Source organism: Aegilops tauschii, chromosome 3 (genome assembly GCF_002575655.3).
Source record: "Aegilops tauschii subsp. strangulata cultivar AL8/78 chromosome 3, Aet v6.0, whole genome shotgun sequence".
Classification (NCBI taxonomy): domain Eukaryota; kingdom Viridiplantae; phylum Streptophyta; class Magnoliopsida; order Poales; family Poaceae; genus Aegilops; species Aegilops tauschii.
The window spans coordinates 447,139,579-447,164,541 of record NC_053037.3 but is presented as its reverse complement, the minus strand read 5'-3'; the positions used below and the strand labels follow the sequence as shown (position 1 = coordinate 447,164,541).

Here is a 24,963-nt window from a genome sequence, read left to right as displayed (position 1 = left end):
TAGCATTAGGACAAAAAACTTGCCCTTTTTGGATGTGTTCGGAAACGCTAGGGAGCACACGTGCGTTTCCTAGTCGTGTCCCTGTTTAAATGACCCGGGAAAAGCTCTTGCTAACCGAGGCATCAAATTTTTTCCTAGCGCTTACTACATGACATAATCAATACCAGAAAACTAGTAAAGAGAAAATCAATTCATCCGGAATTTTATGATTAAGTATGTGTAATGAACATACTGAGGAGACTGCAATGCATTTTTTAGACAAATAGGACAAAAAATCAAAAGTGTAGCTGAATATATAGACTCCCAGAAATTCTTGATTAAGCAAGACCTTCAACTGCTGGAACACAGGATCAAAGCATGCTTCTAGGTTTAAAGCGATGGATTGGCACTCATCTATGATGTTGGCCATTGATTTAATTCACACTTACTCTATGATCCCTAGAACTGGTATTGGATAGCTGTACTTTTTTTCTTTTTTTTTTCTGTCCTTTTGTACATATTTGACATTAATTAATGAAACTCACCGTAGAACGCTTTCAACATGCTAAAAAAAATCACTAGTTTAGATTGTTCAGGATCAGGATAATAGGCACCAGAATAGGAGAAAACAGAGACTCAAAGCGATTCCAGTGCAGAAACCACCCTCTTTCTCACGCCTTCCTTTTTTGCGGGGAATCACAGCTTTTTTAGTTTGCCTTCTTTTATTCTTATTTCTTTGCGTGGAATCACAGCTCTTATCCTTAACTTTGTCAAATTCAGATGCTGGATAAGAAGTGGCAGCGTGTATAACGATTCAGAGGCCAGGGAAGCACGATTTCATCATCTAATGGCATTTGCACATGGCGTCTAGAAGGCTATGTCCAAGCTTCAGCTAATAGGCAGTAATGACAAACTTGGTATGAATGTATGATCAAAATGCAGGTATACCTTATGTTGAGCCAAAGGGTACATCAAGAAATAAAGGTTGCATTTTCTTTACATACAAACTATAGTTTGCATTCCTCTTTCATTGCTACACTAATGCAGTTATCAAACAAGCAGCCAGTTCCTACTTCTTTTCTACTCGCTGCTATTTCCTGGATCCCTGGCAGCAGCTCGAACATCACAGTACGGCTATCCCTCTCATACCAGAGAAATCATCAGGCAAAGCTAAATCAACTGCATTAAATATGCTTTTTTTAAGCTAAACCATCTGAAATTCTAACGGTCAGATATAATGGGCAGGTTAATGTGAACATATGCTAATTGCTGCCCAAGGTAAAACAAGTCAATCAAAAGGCAATTCGCAAAAGTAAAAGTCAATCAAAAGGCAGAACAAAATACAATAATACTGAGAATTTTATTTAGAGTCAGATGTGGTTGAAACACAGCTTGCAAGAAGCGGACTTATTCTTGATATTACACGAGAACACGCTAAACCATGTCCGATAGATAGCTACATCAACACCATAGCTGCAGATCCTTGCAAAGCTGGGACGCGCCTGAAATTATTTAGATTAACAAATCAATTCTCTACAAACAAATGGCGAACAAGGTTCTAAACATCATGTGTCTTAATAATCTCGAGTAATTCATGGTGAACAATTCTATAATTGATGATAAGCAGGGTCCCATGATAAATTGCTGGCATTTTCATATGAACATCACAAGCTTTTTTAGAAGTTGACCTTATAGTCCTGATGATCAATAAAGAAACTTATGGACATAATTATTTACAGCCTGCATGATTTTTTTTTTTGAAAATGTACAGCCTGCATGATTCAACCAGGGCAAATACAGGTGATATGATATGCTCTTGAAACAAGAATCAACCTTGATACTTTGCCGCCTGAAATAGACGCAATTTTGTTTGACGTTCAGTGTGAAACAGAGGGCAATCTTACCTTATGCGATTGCAGCGTCCTCCACCGGCTTGAACTCCTCGAGCTTCTTAAAGTTCTCCCATGGTTTCTCCCACACCTTAGCTTCATAGAGCTTCTTGGCCCCACCTTCAGTGACCCGAATTGTAATGAAGTGCATCGTGCCAGCAACAATTTGCTTCTTCAGCTTCACCACGTTCTCGAACTCCAGCAGGGCATTCTGCGACAGCGGCAGCGCCAAAATTATTAATCGGACTAAAAACCTCCATGTCATGGGGAAACGTACTACTGGACAATTCTTGGAACAAATACAAACCCGGTAAATATAGGAGGAGCACTGTAGTTGTACTGCCTACCAAATATACTTCATGTCTTGCTTTTTGTTGCGAAAAAAGACATCATGGTTCAGATCAAATCGCACAGATTCATATGATTTACAGCGGCCGAATTCAACTTAGATCGGTGTAAAAGTAAAGAAGGGCCTGTAACCAAAGCTTTGTGGATCCAACAGCTCGGCTGTGTAACACAGATTCAGTTGGACCTCACTCGCAGGGATGAACATGAGAGAGGGGGGTAGCGAGGGCTTACGGCCTTGTTGTTGTGCTCGGAGACGGCGAAGCGGGCGAGCGCGATGACGTCGAGGTCGTTCTCTTGCCCCATCGGCGAGTCCTTGATGCCTCCCACCAACGGCCCTGCGTCTTCCGCCATGGCAGCCTTGTCCCGTGCGCTCTGCGTCTGGGTCTGAGTAAACGGCACGACGACGGCGAGTAGCAAGAGCAGGGCAGCCACCGATCCTACGACCCGATATTTCCACATCTCCATCGATCGATCGGGGTCGGGATTTATAGCTGCAGCGCCAGAGCAGGGGGGGGGGGGGGGGGAGGATACGATCCGTCGGCGATGTATTATTGCGTGGGGACACTCCGGAGTCTGGACGGGACACGGGAGCGGATGGAATAGGATCGTCGGGCCCTACCACGTCCCCGTGCCGACTTTTTCCGAATCCCGAGGGGTTGACGGCCTGCGCAACACGCTATGCTATCGCCAATGGCGGCTAAATTTTGCCCTTTTTTAAGAAATTTAGGATCTGACCCCGGTTGCAAAAAAATTCGGGATTTGACCCTTTTGTTATCGCCAGAGGCTCTGACGGTAGGGTTATACAGCCTACCGCCACGGCCCATGGCGGTAGGGTGCAACGGAGGGGGACGGCGGCCGTTTGACTGCGCTGACGTGGATAAGTACCCCTGGCGGTAGGCTGTCTAACCCTACCGTCAGAGCCCCTGGCGGTAGGGTGTGGCAGGGTTTTGCCGTACAACCCTTCTGTAACGAAATATGCAGTGGACCTGGCGGTAGGTTCACCCTACCGTCATGGGGCCTGGCGGTAGGCTGTGTGACCCTACCGCCAGAGCCCCTGGCGGTAGGGTCCTGTGTTTTCCAGTGTAAAGTTTCTGTAACGATAAGTGCAAGGGCCCTGGCGGTAGGTGCACCCTACCGCTATGGGGGCTGGCGGTAGGGTCCTGTGTTTTGTTGTTTCTAGTTTATTTGGTTGCTTGTTTTCGAATTCAATATGACAGCAATATCACAGCAAGTTTTACAAATATGACAGCAATATCACAGATTTTAAACAATTAAACTTGGGCATCACATAGATCCACATTAGATAACTTGTGCATATAACATTTCAAACGAACTTCAACGGAGTTCCACGTAGTAGCAAACACATAGATCCACAAATAGCAAACACATAGTTCCACGTAGTTTCATAACCACTAGACAAGTTCAACCAAACTAAAAGAGCCAAGTATCGAAGAGCATAATCAGTTGCTCCTTCCCCTTTTGGAGGTGCGGTCCTCGTTACTCTTTGAACGAGTCTCTACGGTCTTGTTCTTGGGCCGGCGAGGAACCGGTTTCTGGAAAGGGTCCGGACTCAGCAAATCCTTCTTCTTTGGATTCCTCTTCTTCGGCAGCTGAGATGCTTGAGATGTTTGAGTTGGTGGAGGTCCATAATCTTCATCGTACTCCTCCTCCCCGTTGCTCTCATCCTCCTCCTCCTCCTCCTCCTCCTCTTCTTCATGTGTGGCCTCCTCCTCCTCCTCCTCTTCCTCCTCCTCCCCAACCAACCTAGACGATGAGGGAGCATGGCTCGATGAGACAATGAGACCCTGTGTGGCTACAGGCTGATAAGCTTCAACTGACCCAGCTCCAGCACACCCAAGCAGCCCTACCAGCTTGCGACAACGCTGCACGAACTTCTGCACTCACAATGAAACAAGGTCATAATAAGTATCAGATGGACTGATTGCAAGTGAACAAGATGCATCTGTTCCGAGGAGGCTGAATTGTACCTTCATCGTCCCCCTCACTCTGTTCTCCAATTGTACGCTTCCGGGAAGATCACCTAGTGCATCTGAGGCTTCAAAGATGCATCTGTTCAGCTCACCGGACTGCAACGGCATAAGTCAGTCACGATGACGAATAAAATATGTTAAATACAATCGTCGGTTCAAACTTACCACTCTGTTGATGAGGGGTGCAAACTCTCTAAATCCACTGTGCATGTCTCTGATGCCAGTCTGGTATGCCCGTTCATCGGGGTCATCCCTCTCCAGCTCCGCGATGTCTTCCTCCGTCCACCGAGGCCTAAGACGAAGACGGTGCTTCTGGCCATCATCGTACCACCTCATGTGTCGGCCCAGGTAAGCATCCCAGTCAGTCACTTTCCTCTCCCCATCTTTACGGAACCTCCGTCGGTTCCACTCCGTCACATGAGTTTTATGCTCCTCTCCCCAGTCTATGATCGACTGATTCTTCTGCCGGCTCATCCTGCAAGGCATAAGCAACAAGAATCATCATAAGCGCAATAAGATCATCATAAGCAACAAGAAACATGATAATCGTAATGAAATCATGGGCACGGAGAACAAAGCGCTCACAGGTGGAGCGCGTGGCCGCCGGTATCGGTGGGCTGGCCCGGTGGGGTATGTTGATAAATCCCAAACTGCGTGGCCACGCGGTGTGGCAAGTGCCACTGGACGGTGTACACACAGATCATGGGCACGATGCACCGCCAGAGACCACGGTCCGCATCGCACATCACGTTCAGATCAAAGTCCCACTCTCGGTCTTGTCGATACGGCCACCAGTTTACCTATTATACCTTGGTAAGTTCGCACTCTCGGTCAAAAGTGGAATCAAAGAGAAAGGTGTTGAGCGAGTTCATATACCTGCGTATGCGTCAAAGCGTCCAACTCGTTGGTGTAGGTCTTGTACGAAGTCTTGTTTAGGCCCGTGTAGAGTTTGACAACATCCCACTCGTAAGCTACGGTGGGGTTTCGAGTCTCATCGCCGTCTTCGCTATAGTCTTCCCATGGGCGTCTTCGCAACTTCTCCGGACGCCCCACCGGCAGCCGCTCCCACATCCAAATGGAGAAGGCCCAGACAAAGCCACCCATATTGGACTTGTCTCCCATCCTCTGTGTTGCGTCGTCAAGCTGCAAAACATCAAATGAGGATCAGATATAAGAAAATGTCATGGGCACACTTTCGTAGGGAGGTAGGCAATTAGACACTCTCATACCGAACGGTATAGGTAGGCGAGAGATGCGGTCCCCCAATTGTACCCTGCACCCCAGTCCGCTAGGAAGAACAGATACGCCCAGTTGGCAGAGTTCCCGGAGCTGTCTGGAAACACGACCTCCGAGAGAATATACCACAGATAGGCCCTCACGTACAACTCCACAGTCGCCTCATCTGCGCCTTGGGGGCATGTCTTCCGGTGCTCCGAGAGCCAGGGCAACGGCACACCGGATGTACGGTTACTCTTGGCACCGGGGCAGTCGCCGATGAGGGTGGTGACCCTCTCCTGCCAGTTGGTCCTCTCCACTCAACCGATGAGTGCATGACCCTCGATCGGCATGGCGGTAATCATCCCCCAGTCCTCTAGGGTCACCGTCATCTCCCCGCATGGCAGATGGAAAGAATGGGTCTCCGGTCGCCACCGGTCAATCAGAGCTGTGAGAGCCGCGTGGACAAGCGTCGGCGGCTGACGCTTGAACTGCAACACAAAACCCAACAGACGGGCTCTCTTAAAGAACGGCGCGTAGCGCTCGTCGTAGTCCATATGCCCATGAACCCCGTGACCCCTCATGCACAGTGGCTGGAGCATCTGTCAAAAAGTGAACGCCAAAAGTTAGGAAATCATTTTCATCAAGCCGAAAACTTTGATCAAAATTTCATTCATATAACTTACCTCTCCGTTCTCTATGAAACGGACACGATGACCCTTGTCGAATGCCCAATCCAGCATGGAGTACCGTGGGCCAATGTTGTCCGCAAGAGGTGGCCGCCTTAATAAAATTTCATAAACAAAAGCACCATAAGCATAAAGAATACATAAACAAAAAATGAACTCAAATCATATCAACATGCATCATATCAAAATAAAATTTTAAGCATATTTCTCCAACAACATCTACTACACATGATGGATCAAATCATATCAACATGCATCATATCAAAAAAAATCCTCCAACATACATCATATCATCATATTTTTAAATAATTTTTTCCAAACAACATCTTCATATCATCATATCAACATGCATCATCAAACTAGGGTTCATCTTCACACTAGATCATATCATCATATCAACATGCATCATCAAACTAGGGTTCATCCTCATATCAACATTACATCATAATTTTTTTTAAACAAATTATGAACTAGGGTTCATCTTCACACTAACATATGAACTATTGATTAGAGTTCATATCCAATACCACTAGTTACTAAAGAACTAAGAACTACAACTACAATCAATCTTAGGTGAAAAAATCCAATCTAAGTTCAAAAACATGAGAGATTTCAAGCAAATAATGCGTCGAATCGGAAGCAAGTTTGCAAAAACTAATTGGAGGGATCGGAGGAGCTTACGTTTCTCTCTTCGGGGCCATCTCGATCCGCCAAAACGGTGAAGAAACGGTGAAGATCGGAGGGGTAGAGTGGAGGAGATGAGAGAGGGAGAGAGGGGCGCGACTTGGGGGAGAAAATGGATGAACTGCCGACTTGGGGGAGGGGAGGAGTGGGGAGAAGGGAAGGGGCGCGGGGGTCTCGGGCGAAATAACTGCCCGGACCCTACCGCCAGGGGCTCCGGCGGTAGGTTTACAGCCCCTGGCGGTAGGGTGCGACGGAGGGGGGACGATGCCGTCTCCGCGCGCTGACGTGGATTAGTTTCCTACCGCCAGGGTCCCTGGCGGTAGGCTATGTAACCCTACCGCCAGAGGCCCTGGCGGTAGGAAAAAGGGTCAAATCTTGAAAAAAAATCAAACGGGGTCAGATCCTGAATTTCTTACCAAAAAGGGTCAAAACACGAAATTTTGCCGCCAATGACGACACTGTCGGCCATGGCTGGATTCCTTCCTTCTCCCCAGGCTAGATATTTATCTTCTCGTTTCCTTGTTCATGCAAAGTCAACAAAGAGCAATAGGGGATTATTCTATCCTATCTTCCTATGGGTGGATCCGTGGATGACAGAGGAGCAAAGCTGAAATGAAAATACTGGGTGCGAATTCTTGGGTTTAAGTCAAGATTATGATAGAAGTGGTAATGAAGTCACGGGACCGAAATTTCGCCACGTATATGATATACTCCCTCCATTTCTAAATATAAGTCTTTTTAGAGATTCCATTACAAGCTACATACGGATGAATATAGACATCTTTTAGAGTGTAGATACACTCATTTTGCTCCGTATGTAGTCCATAGTGGAATCTCTAGAAAGACTTATATTTAGGAACGGAGGGAGTATATATGATTCGTTGCATGCGTGTACCTGTGACAACTGACAAGTTGCTGCTTGTCTTTCCAGAAGTTTTGCGTGGTCCTTAATTCACTCTCATGCATGTGATCGCGGACGCTAGAAAATCGAGAAAGGGTGTGTTTGGTTACTTGGATAACATCCGGTCAGACTGTGGGGATCAACTTTGACCCGTTTTATTGCCAACGCGTGCGGCTGGGTTTGCATAGCATGCTTCTCAAAGCAGCCCAGAGTCTGGCTTTGGAGGAACGGACGATCGACCGTTTCCAACAAGTCAGGCCTGAACAGACGCGACGAGGACACGCGGAGATGATCCGAGGCGAGAAGATCTAGACGACAACCAGCGGCGACAACCATCAGCGAGTGGGTCATCACCACTTCATCAATGGTGGTAAGCCCTTCCCTTCCCGATTTGGGTACCATTTCTCGAGTTGGGACCCGATTTGGGTGTCGAGTAGGGCTTAGTTTAGGTTTGATTTAGGATTAAATTTGGGGGAATATCAATTCGATTTGGGGGAAGGTCAATGTTATTTGGGGGGATATCGGTTAGATTTTGGGGAACATTGGCGATTTGAAGGAAGATCGGTGTGATTTAGGCTTAGATGTGATACTGTGTTGAGCAATAATCTTCATTGTTGTGTAGTCCATGTATTAGCATGGTCACTCGTACAAGGGTTGGTTCTACACATTGTAATTCTGATCCTTGTACTAGCTCCCCCCTTCTACATGACAACATGCAATGAAGATCATCACCATTGACGTGCACATTGTTATCATCCTACACATCACTATTAGCATGCACACTTCTATGATCCTACACAAGTCAGTGCACTTCAGCATAGACACGCACATTGGTCCTTTTTTAATATGTTAGAAATTTGGTAGTGTGTTGAGCATGTGTTCTTCATTGTGATGCTCTATCGGCAAGTTGGTCCTCGACGCTGCTCGAAGAACAAGCCGGTCCTTGGCAATGCTGCTGAGGGCAAGCAAGTCCTCGACAATGTAGAACAAGGCAGCGCAGCCAAGAGGCTCCAGGAGAGGCCAATGAAGGTTGGCCACTTCCATGAGGATATGGTTGGAAGTGACCATTCCTGCACAGAGGTGGTGATCAAGTGCGGCGAGCATGGGCCAGCACTTGCCATGGTTGTTGAGTGGATGCTTTGTAATCTCTGTGTTGTCAGTGTGTGAGTCTTGAACTTGTATGAATGTGGTTGATGTGTATGACTGTGTGTGCACGCCACTATTATGTGTATGTTTCTTCAATGTGGTTTAACCTCCGTTCTTTGCAATATATGTTGTTTGTTGTTGCTGCCACTATTTCGTGTATGCTTGTTCAATGTTGTTTGATCTCTTTACTTTGATGGTGTTGCCATTGTATATGCATGTGACGCGTGTTGGTAACCTCACCACTTGAATAAGAAGTTACCACACTGCATGTCATCCACATAACGAAACAATGTCACATTGCAAGTGGGAGCACGAACTTGCAACCAAAAGTTGTGCTTGTGTTTTTGCTCGCATGCATCTACGGCTTTGTGGGCAACCAAATGAAGTGTGGAACATGGTTAGGTGCTGTATAGCTCAACCAAACATGCAAGGGGGCCAAAATGATGCGAGGAACCAAACATGCCCGAAGTGAACTCACTCTAAATCGCGGCGCATCCATCCTTTTCCCATGGCCACACCGTCGTTGTTGTTCGTATAATGCCCTCCAAGAGATTGGACAATGGTGCCCCATGGCATCGCAAGGCTGCCATTGACTCCTAGTGTTGTGCATGTAGTGCCCTTTAGTTCATCCAAATGTTAGTTGTGCAAGCTCGGGTCTACACTCTTGGATTTCTTTGATAGCTTGTAAGTGAGCCTCGTGTTATTGGTGCGACCTCGATTGATGATTTTCCTTCATGGCCCAGCTAGATTCCTATTTCGGGGAGATTTTGGGGTCTGTTTTTTTGGTCTTAGGAAGGTTCTAGATCGATTTTTTCTTTTTCTACCGACTATTATACATTTATTTGTCTTTTTTTCTTTTATTTTCTATTTTTTGTTTGTGTTTTGCTTCAAAAATATTTTTAAACAAAAAATCACAAAATTTTAAGAAAATCTTCACAATTTTACAAAATGTTCATTTTTTTTAAATCAATTTTTATAAAGTAAAAAATATAAAAAATATTCAAGTTTTAAAAAAATTCGGCAAATTTTGAAAAAAGCTCACCATTTTTGAAAAAAAATCACACTCCTCAAAGAATATTTGTGTCAGGAATATGTTCAGAAACTTCAAACATTGTTCAATCTTTAAAATAAATATTTTTTGTGTTTTTAAAATGAATGAAAAGCCTAGTGAAATCCATAAATAGAAAATGTTAGAAAACTAAAACATGAGGGAAAACCGCTTGCTATGCTACAATCACGAGAACCAATTGGTCGGCCAACAATGGCGCTACGTGTGTTTGCTCGCCGATTTGTTGCAATAAGCAACAATTAGGGCCCATAAATTTGCAGCATCTTGGCAACCCACCGCCCAAAGGGGAGCGGCTACTTCCCGTGTTTAGGTTTGTTAGTTCGTTAGTTTCGCTATTTCTTTGTTTTTTCTTACTTCTCGTTAGATCAAAAAATTTAATTTAGAAAGATTTTAATAGAAAGTAAGCCAAAATATATATATAAAAGGAAACCTCATTTCTGCCAAAAAGAACGTTGGAAAACCAATTAAAAAGAACATCAGGCAAGCTTGGTAACGCTTGTTGTTCTAGTTGGGCTGGCCCAATTCAGTGTTATGTGAGGGAGGATGTGTGTTTCCTCGCTACTTCTCGCGTAGGTCAGGGAATTGGAGCCCCTTTTCAGTACCGCAACCCACATCGTTGCGTTGAAGGCCTTGGGTGTTGCTATTAACCAGACCAAATAGCCCACTACTCAGTCCACGTGTGTCTTGGACCGATCACCCGTGTGTTAGCTCCCCACACATCTATACCTACTAATAAAGAATGGGTTAGAGGGACTGTGGTATCCCCAGCCCACCAAAATTCAAATCCTGACGCTCGCATTTATTTTTGCATTTATTTCTGAATTTCCGGCGATGTGCATTCAGTGGGAGAAGATGTTTATAGACTTCTGATGCCTCCTATCTTCATAGCTTGGAGAGGTGCTACTAAACTTTACCAACAATGCGTGTGTTGCAATAGAATTTTTTTTCTATTAGACCTCAAAAGCCAATCTGTTTGCTGCTTTTACGTACGACGCTTGCCCATATGTACGACAACAACAAAATTAGTATATGCGCAAAAAAAACATAATTAGTAGCTTGACCTGGGGCTACTTTCGTACTCCCTTGCCCAGCCAATTCTTAGGACGTGGAGCTCGGCCTATGTAATAAGACCTGCAGCTAGCTAGCTAAACGATAGCATGCGAATCAATCCAGCAGCTAGCTAGCTAGCTTGCTATGTGCGGATATGGACTGTGAATTGTAACATCCCAGAGTAAACATTGTGTGTACAATTATTTGTGGATCATCAACATTACATCGGCAAGTTTGGATGGATGGCTCCCGCATCGGTGTTTGTGGACTGATCCAGCCAATCCACGGACAAATAATATGTCTATTTTAATAGTCGACGTTGGAGATGCATTAAGCTGATTATTTTTTTGTTTATTGTTTTCACTAAAATCATTGTACATTTTACTTGTGAACTAGATCATGATTTATTAAGATTTTTTCGCTTCAATATTGGTGTCAGCTGGAGAACAAAATGTATAAAAAACAGTGACCTTTGTTTGTGAAACCATGAGTAATCTTTCTTGGATTCTTCACGCAGAGCTTGGTGGACACGGGAGTCCGCTCGATGGTGAACTGCGCGTAACCTAGAGTTTGCAGAGCACTTGGTCTCGAGCCTGCCTCGAAATCTGTAGACCAATGCGGGTTGTTCGACCAATATGTGCTTTCGAATAAATAATGGTAGGAAGTGACAAACATTTGGAAGCATAATAGACAAATTTTGCAGGAATTCTGGGAATTTTATTGATCAAAACAAAAATAAACAATAGAAACCAATTTGAGGATTCGAACTCCAGACCATTAATATCAATCAGAAAAGCATCAGTCGGGTTTTATCTCCACTGTAAGAGAATGAACCTAGGCAATCCTCGTGTAAATCCCCTTCGGTACTTCTGCTACTCGTGTGACCCTATCGAGGTTACTGCTGGTATGACCAACCGATGGTTGGAGCGCTACGCATACGCTGCGCTGGCCGGAGATCGAACCTAAATGGGATCACGCTTCGGGCTCTTTGGTGCGCCAGCTTCATAGCCAACGCGACGGGGCATCTCGACCTCATTGCGCGTCTTTGAGGGCCAGGTTCTCACCTTCCGGAACCTTGATTACGTACTTTAGAACAAGCCTGGGATGTGCACACTGATTCATCTTGCCGGAGAGAAAAGTGTCTGCATGTGATGCGTTCTTGGTTGACGAAGTATTCAAATGAACATGCCTGATACGCCTCTAACGTATCTATATTTTTTTTATTGTTTCATGCTATCATATATTATCAATATTGTACACTTTATATGTCATTTTATATCATTTTTTAGAACTAACTTATTAACTCAGTGTCTAGTGCCAGCTCCTGTTTTCTGCATGTTTTTGATTTTTCAGAAAATTCATACCAAACGAAATGCAAACACGACGAAACTTTTTGACGATTTTTTCGGGATAAAAAGAGACCCTGAATGCTCCGGGAGAAGACCATACAATACACGAGGGAGCCACAAGGAAGGGGGGCACCCCCCTGGGGGTAGGGCACGCCCAGGTGCCTTGTGTCCCCCTCTGCCTCCGTTTGATCTAATTCCAACGCTTTAAATTCCCATATATCTAGAACCACCAGGAGAGGTCCTGAAACAATTTTTTCGCCACCGCAAGTTTCTGTTTTTCTGCGATCCATCGGGAGGCCTTTTCCGATACTCTGCTGGAGGGGAAAACCATTGTGAGGCAATCTTCATTAACCTTGTTGCCTCCGTGGTGATGTGTGAGTAGTTCCCACAGGACCTACGAGTCCATAGCAGTAGCTGGATGTCTCTCTCTCTCTCTCTCTCTCTCTCTCTCTCTCTGATCTTCAATACAAGGATCTCTTTGGAGATCTATTCGATGTTATTCTCGCGGTGTGTTTATTGGGATCCATGAATTATGGGTTGATAATCAAATTATTCAATGAAAGTATTTGAGTCTTTTCCGAGATTTATTATGTGTGATTTTATGGCCTTGTAATTCTCTCTGATCTATCCGTCTTCTTTGGCCAAGTAGATTGATTTATCTTCAGTGGGTAGGTTCAATCTTGCGGTGTCCTTACTCTGTGACAGGAGGAGTTGCAAGACACGTATTTGTATTGTTGCCACTAAGGTTAAAACGACGGGGTTTGAACATATTATTTGGTCTTACTTTGTCTATATTGTGTTATCATGCTCCAAGCATTATTCTGTTTGTTATGAACTTAATACCTTAAGATGCATGTTTTATAGCGGTCCAGGGGTGGAGTAATAGTAGTAGGCATCACTAAGTTTGATGGTCTACTTGTCACAGACGTAATGCCTATATATTGATCATACCATGAAGAATCATCATAACTATGCGCTATTCTATCAATTACCCAACAGTAATTTGTATACCCACCGTACTATGCTCATGAGAGAGCCTGGTCCATTCACTTTATATTTACTAAAACCCTAAAAATACCTGTTGTAATTTATTTACTTTATTTTTACTTTTTATTTTATCTATCTACTATTATTAGATTTAATCCTTACAGTTGGCGAGAACACGGGGATTGACAACCCCTTTGCTGTCAGTAGGTGCAAGCATTTTTGTGTGTGTGCAGGTGCCGTTTTTATCTTGTCCATGCGGCGTCTCTTATTGATTCGATAAACCTTGATTCTTAACTGAAGGAAATATTTTTTGCTAGTGTACTACTTCGCCCTTTTTCTTTGAAAAATCCTAACGCCTATCACAAATAGCAATGCCATCTATGGCACACTATGGATATGAGTGCACCATGAACACCATGAACGCCACGCTATCTCAAAGCATTGAGAAACCAATACAACATCAAGAATATGCACCCTGTTAGTAGACTCGACCATCACGCCATACACTAAGCATTCTACAAGCGAATGCGCCTTTGTCATGCCAATACCTTGCTCGCTCATATTTGCGTTCGCCCAACGGCCGACAATAAGAATCACTACAAAATTTTCAGTACCCTAGGGTAGTATGGTGGTAGTTTCCCTTGATAGGATGGTTGTTGGGCTGGAAGTTTTTGGGGCCGGTTAAAAACTAAAATCCCAAATTTATCATTATTTCAAAGTTCAGCATTTGTCTCAAAAAATAACAATTGAAAGTTCAGCACGAAATGATCCTATTCTGATTTTTTCTCACAATCTGACCTTTTTTTTGTAAAGCCAGTCTTGAGTTCATATCATGGGTTGAGTTATTTTTGGTTATTTTCGTTTTGACAAAAAATAATTACTTAAATTGTTGTAGATTTTTTTTTCACGAAGAACCTACGAATTTCATTAGAAAGGAGTCGTCAAGAACGAGTACATTTGTCCTCGCAGAAAGCCAAAAAATGCAGCACAAAGAAGAAAATACAACCAAGTCCCTAGACATGATCTTAATCGCTAAGGGTGGGCATAGAAACCGACGAACCGAACACACGACCGAAATCGAAACTGAATTTTGTTTTTTTTTTCATTGGTACATATTATTTCGGTTTTTACCTGCAATAACCGAACTAAACTCAGTAGGTTCAGTTAGCCGAAATAAAACAGAACTGTAACTTAGGCAGTATACACAAAACCTGTAGTGGAACTCTCAAAAGCTGGACGAACGACCATCTCCAATTTTCCAGTAGGCAGATCCTATTCCCTGCATGGGTGGGGCTCCATGGGTTGGCCCATTCCTAGGATTTTCCCCGCTAGTTTTAGGAAGATTCTAGAACTTTCCTTGAATCAATTATTTTCCTTTATTTTTCTTCTGGTTTTATTTATTCATTTTCTTTCCCTTTTTATTTTTCCGTTTTTTCTTTTTTAAAATCCGTATTTCTTTGAAATCATGACATTATTTCAATTCTGAACTTCTCTAAATTCGTGATAATTTTCATAATTTTAATCATTTTTTAAAATTCATGAACAATTTTTGAATTTGAGAACAAAATTTGAAATTCATGAATGTTTCCTCAAACTCACAAAAAAAATGAAAGTCATGAACATTTTTTCAAACTGATGATAATTTTTAAAATTCGCGAACCTTTTTTACATTTGAAATATTTTTGAATTTGTGAAAAGTTTTTGAAGTGGCGAACAATTTTGAAGTTCACGAACATTTTTTTTGACTCAGAGAACAGTTTCTGAAATTTGGGAACAAGTTTGGAGGTTCACAAACATATTTCGAATTCATGAAATTGTTTTGAATTCACAAACAGTTTTTTAGTTCATTAACATTTTCAAAAAATTGTGGGAACAATTTTGAAGTCCACGATTTGTTTTGACCTGGAGAACATTTTTTTAGTTTGGGAACAAGTTTTGAAGTTTGCGAACATTTTTTGAATTCATGAAATTGTTTTGAATTCACAAGCACTTTTTTTAGTTTATGAGCAGTTTTAAAAAAAAGTCTGGGAACAATTTTGAAGTTCACGAACATTTTTTGACTCAGACATTTTTTTTGAAATTTGGGAACAAGTTTTGAAGTTCACAGACATTTTTCGTATTCTTGAAAAAAATTTGAATTCACGAACATTATTGAGTTCATGAACATTTTTAAAAATTCTGGGAACAATTTTCTAAATTAACGAATATTGTAGGAATTCTTGTATGTTTTTGAACCGGCGAACATTTTTTGGAATTTTGGCACAATTTTTAGAAATTTTCGAACATTTTTTTTGAAATTTGGAGCAATCTTGTAAATTCGCAAACATTTTCTGGAATGGGCCGGCCCTCAGCTTGGGCGGAAGGAGAACAGAAACTCAGAGGACAGGCTATTTCTACTAGGCCTTCGAAGAAGATTGAAGAGAGAATTCGCCCGGGCCGAATGCGCGAACCGACGCAAAGACGCGGAAAGAACTTTTTACCATGCCGACGGTTACGGGAGCTCCTAATTGGCGCTGCAGGCGCCAATTAGGTAAGCTGGCGCTCACAGCCTGGAGCTCGTGGGCCGGCCCAACAAACAACTTCCCTCGACTGTTTCCTTTCGCTCGACCGCAACCCAGTTCCTTCGCTCGCTCGCAAGCCAAGTCATCTGTTGATCGGTCAATTTCTAAAAAAAAATGTTAATCGTTCAGATCATTTGACCTTTGACTTTTGAAAAATAGATCTAAAAAAAGTCAGCGATTTGAAAAATAGTTCACAAATTTCAAAAAAGTTCATCGTTTTAAAAAAAAGTTCATCAAATTTGAAAGAAAATTCACCGAATTTAAAAAGAGCTCATCGATTTTGAAAAAAGTTCATCGATTTTGAAAAAAAAGTTCATCGCTTTGAAAAAAGTTCATCGAATTTGAAAAGAGCTTATGGATTTTGAAAAAGTTCTTGGATTTTGAAAAAAGTTCAACAAATTTGAAAAAAGTTCATCGAATTTAAAAACAGTTCATTGATTTTGAAAAAAGTTCATCAAAATTGAAAATAAGTTCACAAAACTGAAAAAGGATGGAGAACTTGAAAAAATAATCCGCGCATTTACGAAAACAAAAAAAAGGAAAAAGAAAAACCGAGTAAACCGTTGAGAACAGTAGCGAACTGGAAAAACCTGGACAAGGAGAATAAAAAGAAAGCAGAGAAAAAAGAAATCACATGTACTGTGATGGTCTAGTGGTTAAAAGGCAAGAGAATAAACCGTGTCTTGTTTGTAGCGTGAGTTCACGTGTTCGATCCCCCAGGGAAGCACCTTTTTTTGTTTCTTTAAAAAGACAAAACGAAGGCAAACTGGGCCGGCCCAAAGCACAGCGAGCCGGGGGGTGCTGCAGGCGCCGGTTTGCAAAATTGCCTATAACCGGCGCCTGTGGCGCTAAATAGGATTCGCCGACGGTTACTGCCAGTCCAGGTAGAACTTGACTATTTCTCTTATATTAAAAAAAAAGAACTTGACTATTTCTCAAAAAAAAAAAGGTAGAACTTGACTAATCATTGGCTGCACGACGACTGCACGTCTCACAGGTGCTCCCGAGCCCAAGAATGAATCGCAAAAATCTAGTACTACAACGTTGCAGTCTGATGCTACACGGCGTTAGCTCGTCCATAAGAAATGATCAATTTCTTTACCGTTCCGCTGTCCCTTTCTGGACCCAAAGTTCGTGTTGCCTTTCTCGGAAGAGCGCCCATATCCCAATATCTGCCAGAAAAGCCCGGCAACTGTTGAAATGATGAATCCAAACTTTTCTCCGGCCAACCACTAGAGACAGCCCCCTCCTTTGTTAGCATACCAAAACTCGTTGTACAATGCATAGTGATGGCTAGGAAAAGTCCTGCAGCTTCAGATGGCCGTCCCTTCTCCACCATAGGGAGGACCCTGCCTACCGGACGGTATAATTTTGCTTAATCTACTTTCTAAAGAAAAATCTTAATCATCAGCTGGAGTAAGAAATAACAAGGCCCTGTCTTGGTAATCTGCTCCCATCAATTTCCCTCCGTTGCAAGCTACATGCAGTTTTATGAAAGAAGACAACGCTGTCCCAACTACAGAAACCCAAACAAAATCTACTTAGACTTGACACTGCCAAACCTAACTAAACCGTGCACATTATCCACGGACCAGAGGCACGCGTGCCAATCAAGGCAAGAGAAAAGGTCTGCACCTTATCAGTCGAGGGCGCCAAAGGTGTCCAGAACCAGAGTCCACCACCCGAGCTCGTTATCACGGCGGCGAGATCGAAGGACGGCCTAGGAATTCATCACGATGACAGGATCCACCGGCCAGGAGGAGCTGCTCTGAAGAGGCGCGCGGTTCACGTGGGAGATGCGAATATGCCAGCAAAGGGAGCTGGAAATTGATCGAGCTGTACCCGATCAGATCTCTCTTCGCCAACCTCACCGACCGGTCTCCAGTCTCCCTCCACCAAGGCACCAACAACAAACCCTGCACTAGGCTCCAGTTTACACTGCACTGGTAGGCCCCCGAGTCCGTCACTCTCGCTGGAGCGCTTGACTTGGGCATCTCGCCGGCCGAGCCACACCAAAGCGGCCTCCTTTTTCCGCACAGGGACATGGCACCTCCCCCAACATTTTTGTGCCTTTTCCTCTCTCCATCGTCCACTGACAAGTTCGGTTGGGTTTGGCGAAAGAGATCGGTCATCGGTGGACTGGTGAAGTCGAGCTGCACGCCTTTGGATGGGAGAAGTGTTCCTGTCCGGGTTCGGTGCCACGCCACAACTTTAGGTCTATCCAGAAGGTCATTGTGGACGCTACTCTGAACAGAGATAATCCCAGGAATTTGTCTTGAAGGCTTCTGCTCCAGCGTGAACTGCACGGCTACACTGCTGCTGCCTCACCTTCCCAAGAAGCACGGTCCACGGTATACCAGGATTTTTTTGATGGGGCCATCGTCACAATTGGTTGCACTAACTTGGCCGCTGAGTGTGTATCTTTTTTTCTCTCTCTTTCAGCTATGGATTTATACGAACGATCCAAGACATCTCAAAAAATAAGGAAATTATAGTAATGTTCTGTGATAGCCAACCAAACTTAATCTCCAACACAAGCCGAACTGCCGAAGGCATGGCACCATTGCTGCTCCATTGTCGAAGCCAGCCTGATCATGTATCCTGCGGTGCGGAAGTCGTCGTGCTTCCAGCTGCACCAACGTGCTAGAGAAGGACCCGCCGTCGTAGAAGCCATATGTAGATAGAAAACCCTAAAGCTGAACCATCTCTTGAGTAAAACTTGTGAGAGCTTCGCAACAACGGCGAAGAGGGCACCGTTGCAACAGAGAAGGAGCACGGACCACCAGAGAGCTATTTGTCGTGTCAGGAAGACACTGAAGGAGAGAAAAGTAGGCCATCACCTCATCGCCGCCGCAAAAAGGGGCAGGGGGGGGGGGGGGGGGGGGTCGACCTTCGATCATAGCGACTAGTTGACTGCAATATCACCACCGCAAAGAATAGGAAGGAGATGACTATTACCGTCACCAACACAAAGACACATGAAGCGCCAGTCCAGATCCAAAGGACTTGAGGCGGCATAGACACCGCCTCCAAGATTCAACACCGAAAGCCGAGAGAACCATTGCTTATGGGAAAGATTTGGAGAAAATTTATTCGCCGCCGTCATGGCCACCAGTGAAGTCGAAATCATGAACAACTGAAGACCTAATTAAGACACTAAACTACTAGACACGTGCAAAAGTAAAGTTCCAGTGTTTCCCTCCCTCCAGCCGCCGCTAGAGCAACCAGTGAGGGCGAGGGAATCCCGCTAACATGTAGTTTAGGCCGTCGGTTCCCCGCGGCGGCGGCTAGGTCAAGAGTCGGAAAAAAAATGATTGGGTGTGGATGACACTATTTTTTTCTTTATCACCTACGGGTTTTTTTGCAAATTTTTTATCTATTCATCTTGAATCATGGCAGTACAAGCACTGAAGCGAGCCGAAGGCGCGCCGCCGTCATCGCCCCTCCATCGCCGGAGTCGGGCACAACTTGTTGTAGTAGACAGTCGGGAAGTGATCGTGTTAAGGTCCCGTAGGACCAGTGCACCAGAACAACAACCGCCGCAGATAAAGAATAATGTAGATCAGAAGGATCCAATCCGAAGACACACGAACGTAGACGAACAACTACGAGATCCGAGCAAATCCATCAAAGATAGATCCGTCGGAGACACACCCCCACACACCCACCAACGGTGCAAGACGCACCGCCAGAATGGGGGCTAGACGGGGAGACCTTTATTCCATCTCCAGGGAGCGGCCGCCGTCTTATCTTCCTGAGCAAGACACAAACCTTAACAAAACTGAAAAAAGCGACTAAAAACGGAGCCCTCCTGCCGGCCCTTGCCGAGATCCACCGCACCCCCATGGCCCTAGGGCCACTGGAGAGGAGGCAGACCAGAGGCGGCACCGGCGGGAGGCAGAAACCCCACATACACGCACATGCACTTACCCCTATGAACGTACACACACCTTAGCACTATGAGCACCTTCGAAATACTGAGCCAACATCGCATCTTGGTATTGACGAAATCATCACAAACGCCTTGTAATCGACATGAATGTCTCCCACGAGAATTACCATCGGACTACGCTGAGTTCGCAAAAAGAAAACTACATGTCTAATAATAAAAAACTGCATGTGAGAATCAGATGACTGCTCAATGGCACATGGCAGTACAGGACTTCGATCATGTGATCAGCATCCCAAAATTGCATACCCTGTTCCACATTGGCCTTGGTGAGAAGATGAAATTAGCAGAATAATACACCGACACATTGCCGTCTTCCAAATCACTAAGTGCAAAAGTTGGCACCACCCATATGCAGATATGCTGTCTTGAGCTTTTCTACCGTCAGCCATCTTAAAAGAACTCCCCTTTCCAGCAATTTTTTAGGGAACCCTTTGCATCATGAGATCTAGCACGTCGAATCAGCAACAATCAAAGAACATTTCTCCCGCAAAAAAGAAAGAGAGGAGAAACAAACAGCAAAAAACATTGGCAATATATAACTAAAAGACTGAGTGAAAGTGTAAGTACGCAATATCTTTTTGATGAAAATCCTAGGAAATCACATATTTTCTAACTAAAATAGCTAAAGAGATATATTATATATCCTTGCGCAAAAGCCTAGTGGTTTTGCCCATTTCTAAGTTGACCGAGAAGCTTTTATTTCGGTGTAGAGAGCCAATTCAATATCTGTTATAAATTGTAAGGTGCACAATGTATATTTTATTTTGAGTGGAGTGTTGGAAATATTAGCACTTTTTCGATTAGACTAATCAACGAGTATACAGTAAACATGTCAAATACGGTATGCATCTCATACCAATACATAAGCATGTGAGCATGAACCGTACATAGAATTAAAACATCTATGAACGACATATATACGGCCAACACATGAACGCGCAAATAGGAGATGAACGAGTCATACCCTCCGGTTGGCCAGGCCAATGCGGCGGCAGCCTCGGCATCGGCCGAGGCCTTCTTCTTGGCGGCTTCGTCATCAGCCATGGAGTCAATGCAGGGGAAGTAGTGAAAGTAGAGGCGGACGAATCGGGAGCAGTCACGTCGAGAAGCTCCCCAAAAACCTTATTGCCATTCTCCCCGGCAGGATCTCGAACGACAGGGTTCCGGAGGCACCTGCTCTCCCGACCAACCATGTACGCGGTCGTCGGGATGGGATTGTCAGAAGCAGCACAGAGAGAGGAACAGTAGGCGACGGCTAGTGAACTGAACTAGGTCACTCAACTGGCCAGTGCCTACTTATATAGGCCGACGTGGCATGGCGAGGCGAGGCGGGCGGCGGAGGAGGAAGAGCGCGCGTGTACAACTCCTCCTCCAAAGCTTCCAATGGCATGTGGTAAAGCAGCCCTTATAAAGGGGTTTCACTCTCACTCCACTAGCAGTATGGTACTAAACTTCCCACCACTTGTCATGCACCTAAATGTACCTTAGAGATTAACCAGGGATTATTGTCTTATATGGTACTAAGCCCATCTTTAATCCAATAACCCCCCACCAGATCTTGATGCACATAAGTTGGTCAACTGTTCCAAAATTCAATCCTCTGAACAGTACGGGCTCTCCCAAATCCAGACCATGTGTGTGGGAGAAATGAGGTTGTTCGGACTATTCGTCATGTTATCTCCAACATGTGGGCCCAACAAAAAACCCCCACCCACGACACACCCTTTCCTTTTCCTTTCCGGGGCCTTCCCTTCCCTCTTGGTTTCCCACCATAGAGGGATGTTTCTCGCTGGAGCCCTCTCCTCTAAAACCGGATGACGCCCTCTCTCCATCACAACGTATTTCTCCATGGACCGCTAAGGAGGAGTCTCCCACCAACTGCCCCGCTCTTGCCCTGACCCCCTCCCCATGTTTGTGCCAATCCACCACCCCCATCAAGGGGTAAGAGGCGTGCACTAGCTGTGACACCCCCCCCCATCCAAGCCAAAAAGGTAGATACAATGTCTCCAGAGCCATTGCCACGTTGTAACATACAGTTGAACGACGTGCATTCCACAAAATATTAAGTCCATTGTTGGGCACACCTAATCTTCGCCATTTTGCCCTCTATCTTTCACACCATACTTCTTATCAGATAGCCATGGAGGAGTCCCCCGCCAACCGCCCCGCTCTCCGCCCTGATCCCTCTCCTCATGTTCGCGTCGATCGGCCACCCGCCCCGCTCTCAGCTCTGATCCCCTCCCCTCGCATGAAATGTGGTTGTCCGGACAATTCTTCATGTTATCTCCAACATGTGGGCCCAACACAAAAAACCCACCCCACGACGCACTCTTTCCTTTTCCTGTCGGACCATCCCTTTCCCGCTCGGTTTCCCGCCATAGAGGGACATTTCTCACTCGAGCCCTCTCCTTTAGAACCGGATGATGCCCACCACACTTTCTCCATGGCACCCTCTCTCCTTCACACCGTACTTCTCCATGGACTGCCAAGGAGGAGTCTCCCACCAACCTCCCCGCTCTTCGCCCTGATCACCTACCCCATGTTGGTACCGATCCGCAACCCCCGTGAAGGGGTAAGAGGCGTGTGCCGCCCATGATGCCTCCCTCGAGCCAAGAAGGCAGATCCAGTGTGTCCTAAGCCATTTCGACGTTGTAACATACAGTTGAATGTCATGCATTCCAAAGAAAATGATGTCCATTGTTGGGCACACCTCATCTTTGCCATGGCGCCCTCTCTCCTTCACACCGTACTTCTTCATGGACCGCCAAGGAGGAGTCCCCACTAACCGCCCCACTCTCCGCCCTCATCCCCTCGTGTTCGTGTCAATCACCATCGCCCCACTCTCCACTCTGATCCACTCCTCTCACGGGAAATGTGGTTGTCCGGACTACCCATCATGTTATCTCCAACACGTGGGCCCAACACAAAAACCTCATCCCACGGCGCACCCTTTCCTTTTCCTGCCGGACCTTCCCCTTCCTGCTCGGTTTCCCGCCATAGTGGGACATTTCTCGCTGGAGCCATCTCCTTTAAAAATGGATGACGCCCACCTCACCTTCACCATGGCGCACTCTCTCCTTCACACCGTACTTCTCCATGGACCACCAAGTAGGAGTCCCCCGCCAACCCCCCACTCTCCGCTCTGATCCCTCCCCTCGTGTTCGTGCCGATCCGCCATCCCCATCAAGGGGTAGAAGGCATGCACCGCCCGTGATACCCCCAAGCAAAGAAGGCAGATCCAATGTCTCCTGAGCCATTGCCACGTTGTAACATACAGTTGGATGCCATGCATTCCACAAAAATATGATGTCCTTTGTTGGGCATGCATGCCACTGTATCCGTTATAAGCAACCAAGTAAGGCATTTAGCCTTCTATCCTAACTAAAAAATTGTCCGACTTGATGAAAAAAATATGAATTGCTCGCTCATGCAATTTGTTGCAAATCCATCTCTAATGAAATGCAATTTGTCATATTTTTTAAAGTAGGAAAATTATTCCGCTTAGATAGCCATAACTGAGAAGAACAACACCAATCCCCCATCCAGATCCACATTCACATCTATTGCATAATATAAGTAAGAGGCCCACATGTTTCCAAATGATTTTTAATGGGAGACAAGTGGGCATCCCACATAATCTCACATAAATGATAGATTCAGCTAAACTGTTGTACCGAAACATAATAATGACACTTCAAGTAACCTACCACTGATACTACTTAATTTCACGTGCATTGAAATAAGGGCATATATATTTTAGTACTTCAACATTAACTGTATCTAGCATACATATTCAAAATATTCTTGCACACCAGACTACCTTGGTGACTTCTTTTTTACCAGTAAATCACTGTTTTTTATTCCTTTATTTTTTTCTCCCAAGAAAAAATGTTTCTCTAAGTGATATGTGAATGGATTTTTTGACAACCATAATAAAATATCAAGAGGTAAAAACTCTTTAATCAAATAATTCAAGAATGTATCCATGATGCATTTGACATTTATTCCTTTCCATAAATGTGGCTTGTGTTATCAAACATTGATTTCTTTCCATAGATTCGGTCTTTAAATATTGATTAAGGATCACCGTGAGTGATTCTTTTCTATAACAACATTACTAAATTTGGTAGATAAAAACCGGACTAAATAGATCAGTGGGCTAAAAACCAATTTAAATAAATTCGTGGGATAGGAAAAACCGATGGGGGAGGTTTAACCGGAATGGAAGCGACACTACTAACTCACCATGGCATATAGGTATGTGCCGACTCTAGTGGTATGTCGAGCAAAAATCAACCTATTGGTCACAGAAAAAAGGAAACGGGAAAAGAAAACCAAAAAACAAAACATAGAAAAAAATAAAAACAAATGGGTCAGCCAACTTTGATTATACTTGATGTTTTGGTAAGATTTGATTTGATTGGGTATGAATACTGGAAGGTAAAGAAAGTTTGGAGTCAGTTGAGATTTTTTTTAAGATTTGATTTGAATGAGTTAATGCATGAAGTTGTTTTGGGAAAGTGTCGACTTGATTGAGTTAATGCACGCGTCAAATGGACCCGCCAAAATGGATTGCGCTTGAGAGCAATATGATCTGTAAGACGCTCGTGGTCATCATATAGAGTTTGCCGAGGGGTTGGTGGGAGTAAGGCGAGACTACCAACTCCCCCTTTAGGAGTAGATATGAAATTGTCAAAAAAATTGATTTTATCATGGAAAGCAAAGATGCTTGTATTTGTAAGAAAGTAAGTGGGAGCATGATAATATTTCTAAACACTGTGTGTGCATGACACATTGTTGTTGATTGGAAATTATATAAATTTCTGGACACAAATTACGACTTTATTGAAACTAGTTTTCAGTAAAGTACTTAGGTAATATAGCTTTGTATTAGGCATAATAATCTGTGAAGATAGTAGTGCCTAACAGGGGTTAGCCAAATACATATTGACAAGATAATAAAGCAGCTTAGTAAAATGTCAAGAAGTATTTCTTGTCTAAGTCACATGGAAGGAGTTTTCATATTCCATGGTATGTAAACAACCAGATACGTCCAGTACTCCAAGTAAGTTGTGAGTAAATTTACCAGAGTGATCAAATTATTGATCATAGGACAACAATGAAAATGTTGTTAAGTACTTAAATGAGAAAGA

The 24,963-nt window shown here is 44.2% G+C and overlaps 1 protein-coding gene across 1 annotated transcript; it reads right to left on the bottom strand.

Annotated features, from left to right (window-relative positions):
- Positions 1-1,320: 1,320 nt before the first annotated feature.
- On the bottom strand, positions 1,321-2,779 carry LOC109731924 (cysteine proteinase inhibitor). Its single transcript, XM_020291099.4, has 3 exons — positions 2,448-2,779; positions 1,884-2,079; positions 1,321-1,481 (listed from the first exon to the last, which is right to left on the bottom strand). Exons 1-2 carry the CDS (start codon positions 2,679-2,681, stop codon positions 1,885-1,887), a joined length of 429 nt encoding a protein of 142 aa, XP_020146688.1. The 5' UTR covers positions 2,682-2,779; the 3' UTR covers positions 1,321-1,481; position 1,884.
- Between the last annotated feature and the right edge of the window lie 22,184 nt (positions 2,780-24,963).

What these genes read in the sequence shown, in the direction of transcription:
- LOC109731924 (XM_020291099.4), bottom strand. Translation starts at nt 2,681, where the DNA reads ATGGAGATGTGGAAATATCGGGTCGTAGGATCGGTGGCTGCCCTGCTC. An exon ending in CCGAGCACAACAACAAGGCC is followed by an intron (nt 2,080 to 2,447) that starts GTAAGCCCTCGC and finishes CCGCTGTCGCAG; the next exon opens with AATGCCCTGCTGGAGTTCGA.